The sequence below is a fragment of the Haliotis cracherodii genome, unplaced genomic scaffold (assembly GCF_022045235.1).
Source record: "Haliotis cracherodii isolate W230 unplaced genomic scaffold, xgHalCrac1.p SCAF_4, whole genome shotgun sequence".
Taxonomy (NCBI): Eukaryota; Metazoa; Mollusca; class Gastropoda; order Lepetellida; family Haliotidae; genus Haliotis; species Haliotis cracherodii.
The window spans coordinates 25,650,258-25,658,822 of record NW_027266297.1 but is presented as its reverse complement, the minus strand read 5'-3'; the positions used below and the strand labels follow the sequence as shown (position 1 = coordinate 25,658,822).

General features: G+C 44.8%; 1 protein-coding gene across 1 annotated transcript in view; it reads right to left on the bottom strand.

Annotated features, from left to right (window-relative positions):
* Positions 1-26: 26 nt before the first annotated feature.
* LOC139479731 (uncharacterized) overlaps positions 27-8,565 on the bottom strand; it is an 11,392-nt gene continuing 2,853 nt past the window's right edge. Inside the window, exons 2-3 of the mRNA XM_071262587.1 lie at positions 7,692-7,757; positions 27-3,086 (exon numbers count right to left, since the gene is read on the bottom strand). Coding sequence (XP_071118688.1) covers positions 1,901-3,086; positions 7,692-7,757 — 1,252 coding nt within the window. The 3' untranslated portion in view covers positions 27-1,900. The remainder of the gene's footprint in view (positions 3,087-7,691; positions 7,758-8,565) is intronic.

The following is an 8,565-nucleotide window of genomic DNA, read 5'->3' as shown; positions in this document are numbered from 1 at the left end:
TGCATCTTTTGTGAGTTTTTCATGACGTTTCGCTTTAACTACAAAATAATAAATAATGAACTTATTTGTCTATTATCATTACTTTATCTCACAGATGTTTACACACAGACTGATTCAGATATACTGTAAATCTAGAAATTAATGCGTTTCCAAATTAATACGACTGATGGCCCCTAGCCAAAAATCAAAATCAATGCAACTGCCCCCACCCCATCCCCAGTGAGTGATACATAATTATTATCCTTACCTTAATCCAACCTATCCTTAATCCAAACAAACAGCAAATAGCTCGGCCTATTAGCGATGAGTAGAGCTCTTCCGTAAAAACAATAAACAGCGTTTTCCTAAAAACAACACACAGTTAATATTAATATGTTTATTCTGTTGACTGGCACAAAGGAAGTTCAAAGGCAATAAAATAATTGAACAAAAAACAGTTCACTGATTGAAGTGGTCAATGATGCCTAGTTTGACCAAGTGGGTAGAACTCTTGACCTCATCGGTGTCTATTGTATAATTATCATTCGTTAAATGATATTGCTATGCACTTGTTACAACTGCTGCTCAATAAACCTTGTTTGTGTTTATATTCAAGTTAGTATTTCCGCTATCCAAAGTGTTCAGTGAGACCATCTTATTGGCGATAGTCATTTTGGAGATATAAATGCGAAGTTTCATTTATGCGAACGGATCCTCAGATCCGATCTCCAAACACACAGGTTTCGGAGTTCACATCGCACAACCAACCAAAAACACCCAATCTTACCAACTCCCAAACAACCAATCCATATTCACGGCCGAACTTATGGGCATGGCCTCCGCACTGCACAATCAGCAATCTAAAAAAACACCAAAAAATCCTCATCCTAACCGACTCCCTCAGTGGACTACAAGCCCTCAAAAATAAAAACACTAAAAACCGCCCCAAACTAATAAATCAAATACTCAAAATCTCAAACAACTTAACTATGGCAGGTAAACAAATAGAGTTCATTTGGATCCCCGCCCACGTAGGAATCTTTGGAAATGAAAACGCAGATAAAGCAGCAAAATTATCCCTTAAACTCCCAGAAATAAGCTTAAACTTACCCAGCTCAAAATCAGAAATCAAAAGTGTCGTTAAAATAAAATGAACAAAAAATGGCAAAATATATACCAAAACTCAAATAGCCAAATCAGGAAAGTACTAAAAGAAACCCTAACTAAACCAAAAATACTACACCCATCCAAAAACATCGACAGAATAATTACTCAACTACAAACAGGCCACACCAAACTAAAAAATCACCGTAAAATAGCTAATCTACACACAAAAGGAAACTGCCGACATTGCAAACAACAAGAAACATCAGAACACGTACTCATTCACTGCACACACTACCAAACACATCGAACTCTACAGACCACCCTAAATCTTAAAACCGCACTTACACTAGAATCAATCCTAAATCCACAAAATAAATCAGAAAAATTCAAAGCCTTAGGCATATACCTAATTAAAACAGGACTAATTAGTCGCATTTATACCCCAAATAAAATATTAAAACCAAAACTACCTAATCTAACAACAACCCAACACACACAGCTCCCTTAGTTCGTCCTCCACCCACTCTTGGCATTCATTCCAAATCTCAAAATTTCAAAATTACCAAAAGTATATAAGCAACCCCTAAAGCCCCCCTCCTGGGTTGCACAAACTCACTTTTTTCGCATTTAATTCAAGCTCGCGTTAATTTCAACTATTAGAGCAACAGGTTGGGTAGTACGATCCAAGGATCCCTATACTATTGACGTGGATTGTGGATCTGGTAAATAAACAAACCCTCATTGTTTAATATCAAATAAAGAATATTCAGTATCAATGAATATTAATGTCTTGGAAGAGTGTTCGTCCAGGACCTTATTTAGGGGGGATACTGCCTTTGAAATTAACGTACTGAGCTACAGAACATGGCCGTGGACAAGTGTTGAACTTTATAGTGGAGCCGGAATTCCGTTCACCTGATTGACTCTGGGGGCACCATAACGTAAGCTTAGGCAGATCATCGGAAACAGTGTCCTCAAGTTCTGACGCAAAGATATTTGGCATGGTTAAGCTTCTACTCCTCCTCGAGTTCTCTGGGGGTGGTCGACATCCCGGGGGTCCGCTCGACTGTCCCGCCATACGGACGTAAAGGTCACAGTCTGGAACGACCTTAGCTGCAGCATCATGCTTCGTCTCCAGCTCCTCGTGTACATCGTGTAGAGACTGGGCTGACTTCCACCATCCCGATTTGAACAGGTCATCGGAGGATCTCTCCAATTTGAGGTCTGTGGAATTAGGAGGAAATCCTCGTCGCTGGCCGACCTTAAGATTCGTATCGAAATTCATGTATACGCTCTTTGTCACATCTTGACGAGAAGCCTCGTTAAATGCCTTGAAAAGTTCTAGGTGAGTATTATCATCCTCTTCGGTTTCATCGTCAACAACCTCTATTGCACTGTTCTGGTAAGTTATGGATCGACGCTCTTCCTCCTGATTTGAGGTGTCCATGAATGGTCGGGATGCTGTGGGTGTGTAGCTTGTATACTGAAGGGTACAAATGCGTGGTTTTGTCAGCACCCCTTCACTAAAAGTCTTACTTTTTCTAAGTCCCCGGAGAGGCTTCCCCATGGGTACATATGTTGCACAGACGTCTTCATCCGAGTCGTCACTGAGATTTCCTGTATTCACAGTCTTTCCGCTATGCCTCACACTGACCTCGCCTTCTTTCAGATCAGGATCAGGCAGGGCAGACTCAACGGTAAAAGGCTCTCCACATGCAGCCTCAACAGACTCTGTCTGAACCTGCTCCACTTGATTAGGTGCTACCGGACTACAAACAGACGCCAGGGGTGGCGCCTCGACTGTAAGGGGGGCAGATTCGATCGCCTGCAGTGTGTTTGGGGGAGGTATAGGTTCAACTGGCCTAGGACCAGATATCGACAAGCGTTTTCCAGACTTGGAGATGTGATTGGTTACGATGTCAGCAGGATCCACATTAACATAGTCGTCCCGCTTTTCTGTTCTTTTTGGACGTTTGCGTCTCTTAAACACCCTTCGCAGTCTGAAATAACGAGAGAAACGCAATGTTATCACTGGTATGTTCATGTCCATGTTGCCGTGGTGAATGGGAGGCTTGGAACATTTTATCATAAATAACACAAGAAGACCACAATTGTGACAAGGAATATGAAGAAATAATCTCGGGAGGGTCAGAAGAGGGGGTGGGGGGCATGCATGGGAATATAAATTCAGGTGAGGGACTAAAGGAGCGTTAACGGAGGGGCTCAGGAATGTTAATTCAGATAAATGATTACAGTGTCGTTAATGGATGGGGTCCATGAACAGGAATGTAAATTCAGGTGGGCGACTAGAGAAGCGTTAATGGAAAGGGACATGGACAGGAATGTAAGTTCAGGTGTGCGACTAAAGGGTCGTTAATGGAGAAGGACATGGACAGGAATGTAAATTCAGGTGGGCAACTAGAGGGTCGTTAATGGAGAAGGACATGGACAGGAATGTAAGTTCAGGTGTGCGACTAGAGGGTCGTTAATGGAGAAGGACATGGACAGAAATGTAAGTTCAGGTGTGCGACTAGAGGGTCGTTAATGGAAAAGGACATGGACAGGAATGTAAGTTCAGGTGTGCGACTAGAGGAACGTTAATGGAGGAGGACATGGACAGGAATGTATGTTCAGGTGGGCGACTTAAGGGTCGTTAATGGAGGAGGACATGGACAGGAATGTAAGTTCAGGTGTGCCACTAGAGGGTCGTTAATGGAGAAGGACATGGACAGGAATGTAAGTTCAGGTGGGCGACTAGAGAAGCGTTAATGGAAAAGGACATGGACAGGAATGTAAGTTCAGGTGTGCGACTAGAGGAGCGTTAATGGAAAAGGACATGGACAGTAATGTATGTTCAGGTGGGCAACTAGAGGAGCGTTAATGGAGAAGGACATGGACAGGAATGTAAATTCAGGTGTGCGACTAGAGGAGCGTTAATGGGGAAGGACATGGACAGGAATGTAAGTTCAGGTGTGCGACTAGAGGGTCGTTAATGGAGAAGGACATGGACAGGAATGTAAGTTCAGGTGGGCGACTAGAGGAGCGTTAATGGAAAAGGACACGGACAGGAATGTAAGTTCAGGTGGGCGACTAGAGGGTCGTTAATGGAGAAGGACATGGACAGGAATGTAAGTTCAGGTGTGCGACTAAAGGGTCGTTAATGGAGGAGGACATGGACAGGAATGTAAATTCAGGTGTGCGACTAACGGAGCGTTAATAGAGGAGGACATGGACAGGAATGTAAGTTCAGGTGTGCGACTAGAGGAGCGTTAATGGAAAAGGACATGGACAGGAATGTATGTTCAGGTGGGCGACTTAAGGGTCGTTAATGGAGAAGGACATGGACAGGAATGTTTGTTCAGGTGTGCGACTAAAGGAGCGTTAATGGAAAAGGACATGGACAGGAATGTAAGTTCAGGTGGGCGACTAGAGGAGCGTTAATGGAAAAGGACATGGACAGGAATGTAAGTTCAGGTGGGCGACTAGAGGGTCGTTAATGGAAAAGGACATGGACAGGAATGTAAGTTCAGGTGTGCGACTAAAGGGTCGTTCATGGAGGAGGACATGGACAGGAATGTAAATTCAGGTGTGCGACTAAAGGGTCGTTAATGGAGGAGGACATGGACAGGAATGTAAATTCAGGTGTGCGACTAACGGAGCGTTAATGGAGGAGGACATGGACAGGAATGTAAGTTCAGGTGTGCGACTAGAGGAGCGTTAATGGAGGAGGACATGGACAGGAATGTAAGTTCAGGTGTGCGACTAGAGGAGCGTTAATGGAAAAGGACATGGACAGGAATGTATGTTCAGGTGGGCGACTTAAGGGTCGTTAATGGAGAAGGACATGGACAGGAATGTTTGTTCAGGTGTGCGACTAAAGGAGCGTTAATGGAAAAGGACATGGACAGGAATGTAAGTTCAGGTGGGCGACTAGAGGAGCGTTAATGGAAAAGGACATGGACAGGAATGTAAGTTCAGGTGGGCGACTAGAGGGTCGTTAATGGAGAAGGACATGGACAGGAATGTAAGTTCAGGTGTGCGACTAAAGGGTCGTTCATGGAGGAGGACATGGACAGGAATGTAAATTCAGGTGTGCGACTAAAGGGTCGTTAATGGAGGAGGACATGGACAGGAATGTAAATTCAGGTGAGCGACTAACGGAGCGTTAATGGAGGAGGACATGGACAGGAATGTAAGTTCAGGTGTGCGACTAGAGGGTCGTTAATGGAAAAGGACATGGACAGGAATGTAAGTTCAGGTGTGCGACTAGAGGAACGTTAATGGAGAAGGACATGGACAGGAATGTATGTTCAGGTGGGCGACTTAAGGGTCGTTAATGGAGAAGGACATGGACAGGAATGTAAGTTCAGGTGTGCCACTAGAGGGTCGTTAATGGAGAAGGACATGGACAGGAATGTAAGTTCAGGTGGGCGACTAGAGAAGCGTTAATGGAGGAGGACATGGACAGGAATGTAAGTTCAGGTGTGCGACTAGAGGAGCGTTAATGGAAAAGGACATGGACAGTAATGTATGTTCAGGTGGGCAACTAGAGGAGCGTTAATGGAGAAGGACATGGACAGGAATGTAAATTCAGGTGTGCGACTAGAGGAGCGTTAATGGGGAAGGACATGGACAGGAATGTAAGTTCAGGTGTGCGACTAGAGGGTCGTTAATGGAGAAGGACATGGACAGGAATGTAAGTTCAGGTGGGCGACTAGAGGAGCGTTAATGGAAAAGGACACGGACAGGAATGTAAGTTCAGGTGGGCGACTAGAGGGTCGTTAATGGAGAAGGACATGGACAGGAATGTAAGTTCAGGTGTGCGACTAAAGGGTCGTTAATGGAGGAGGACATGGACAGGAATGTAAATTCAGGTGTGCGACTAACGGAGCGTTAATAGAGGAGGACATGGACAGGAATGTAAGTTCAGGTGTGCGACTAGAGGAGCGTTAATGGAAAAGGACATGGACAGGAATGTATGTTCAGGTGGGCGACTTAAGGGTCGTTAATGGAGAAGGACATGGACAGGAATGTTTGTTCAGGTGTGCGACTAAAGGAGCGTTAATGGAAAAGGACATGGACAGGAATGTAAGTTCAGGTGGGCGACTAGAGGAGCGTTAATGGAAAAGGACATGGACAGGAATGTAAGTTCAGGTGGGCGACTAGAGGGTCGTTAATGGAGAAGGACATGGACAGGAATGTAAGTTCAGGTGTGCGACTAAAGGGTCGTTCATGGAGGAGGACATGGACAGGAATGTAAATTCAGGTGTGCGACTAAAGGGTCGTTAATGGAGGAGGACATGGACAGGAATGTAAATTCAGGTGTGCGACTAACGGAGCGTTAATGGAAAAGGACATGGACAGGAATGTAAGTTCAGGTGTGCGACTAGAGGAGCGTTAATGGAGGAGGACATGGACAGGAATGTAAATTCAGGTGTGCGACTAAAGGAGCGTTAATGGGGAAGGACATGGACAGGAATGTATGTTCAGGTGTGCGACTAGAGGGTCGTTAATGGAAAAGGACATGGACAGGAATGTAAATTCAGGTGTGCGACTAGAGGAGCGTTAATGGGGAAGGACATGGACAGGAATGTGTGTTCAGGTGTGCGACTAGAGGAGCGTTAATGGAGGAGGACATGGACAGGAATGTAAATTCAGGTGTGCGACTAAAGGAGCGTTAATGGGGAAGGACATGGACAGGAATGTGTGTTCAGGTGTGCGACTAAAGGAGCGTTAATGGAGGAGGACATGGACAGGAATGTAAGTTCAGGTGTGCGACTAAAGGAGCGATACTGGAGGAGGACATGGACAGGAATGTATGTTCAGGTGTGCGACTAGAGGAGCGTTAATGGAAAAGGACATGGACAGGAATGTATGTTCAGGTGTGCGACTAAAGGGTAGTTAATGGAGAAGGACATGGACAGGAATGTTTGTTCAGGTGTGCGACTAGAGGGTCGTTAATGGAGGAGGACATGGACAGGAATGTAAATTCAGGTGTGCGACTAGAGGAGCGTTAATGGAGGAGGACATGGACAGGAATGTATGTTCAGGTGGGCGACTAGAGGAGCGTTAATGGAGGAGGACATGGACAGGAATGTAAATTCAGGTGTGCGACTAAAGGAGCGTTAATGGAGGAGGACATGGACAGGAATGTATGTTCAGGTGGGCGACTAGAGGAGCGTTAATGGAGGAGGACATGGACAGGAATGTATGTTCAGGTGCGCGACTAGAGGGTCGTTAATGGAGAAGGACATGGACAGGAATGTAAGTTCAGGTGGGCGACTAGAGGGTCGTTAATGGAGAAGGGCATGGACAGGAACGTAAATTCACGTTAGTGGCTAAAGGTTAGTTAATGGAAGGGGTCATTAACAGGAATGCAAATTCAGATTAGTGACCAGAGGATCGTTAATGGAAGGGAGGGGACCACAAACAGGAACGGAAATTCATCTGTGCCTAAACGATCGTAGATGGAGAGGGGGGTGTGTGTGGGGTGGGAGGGTTGGGGTGGGGTGGGGTGGGGTGGGGTGGGGTTGTGTTTGTGAACAGGAATGCAAGTTCAGATGAGTGGAAGAATGACAATGTACAGGACTCTTACAGTTACTGACCTTTTAAAGAAACTGGGGCGCGGGGGGCGTGGTTCGGGGGTCCCATTGCCATCTCGCTCTTTATTGCTGGAAACAGATATGGACTTTATTAAGGTATGTGATGCTCACGTACGCGCGATTAAAATATTGCACTGTAATAAGTAATAAATATATAATAATAAATAATACAGAGGAAGGGCGCACTTTGCAGAGTTGCGTCCCCACGCTGTGCCAGGATCGGCTGAGTGTGGGTTATGTACGTGAGTACACGTATAGCCTTTAAAACATATATCGTAACATATTATTTGAAATTGATGTAATGATATGCATGTTGAATATGATGTATAGTTTATTTTAGTTCAAGTCAGGTATAAATGTAGTGTAAGTCCTTCAGCTTAAATGTCGTTTCAAACTATGTCCATTAGTACCCACCCGCCTCCGTGGTCTAGAGGTAGAGCCTCCGCCCGGAGAGCGGAAGATTCGAGGTTCGATCCCCGGCCGCGTCATACCAAAAGACGTTAATAGATGGTACTTATTGTTACCCTGTCTGTCGCTCGGCATTAAGGGTATTGAAACGGGTTCCGTCCGTTAGGTTTTGTTTCAAGAGCATAACTCCTAACCGTTTAATGTCGTCATTTTCTTCAGGCAACTGTTGAACTGGTGTTGTTTGCTATTCATGAAGTTTGATCTTTTATAGATTTTGTGAGACAAAGGCAAGTCTATTTTAAACATTGGTTCAAATAAGAGTTTTATTTTGCAGAGCATAAATCACAAACCATTCAAAGTTTCAGGATGAAACTTTGTAAGCACTTGAGATATCATACACGGGGGATTCTGGGGTTAAGATATGTCCTCAGCAACCCATTGACAGGGGTCTCATGTATGCAGTGGTCAG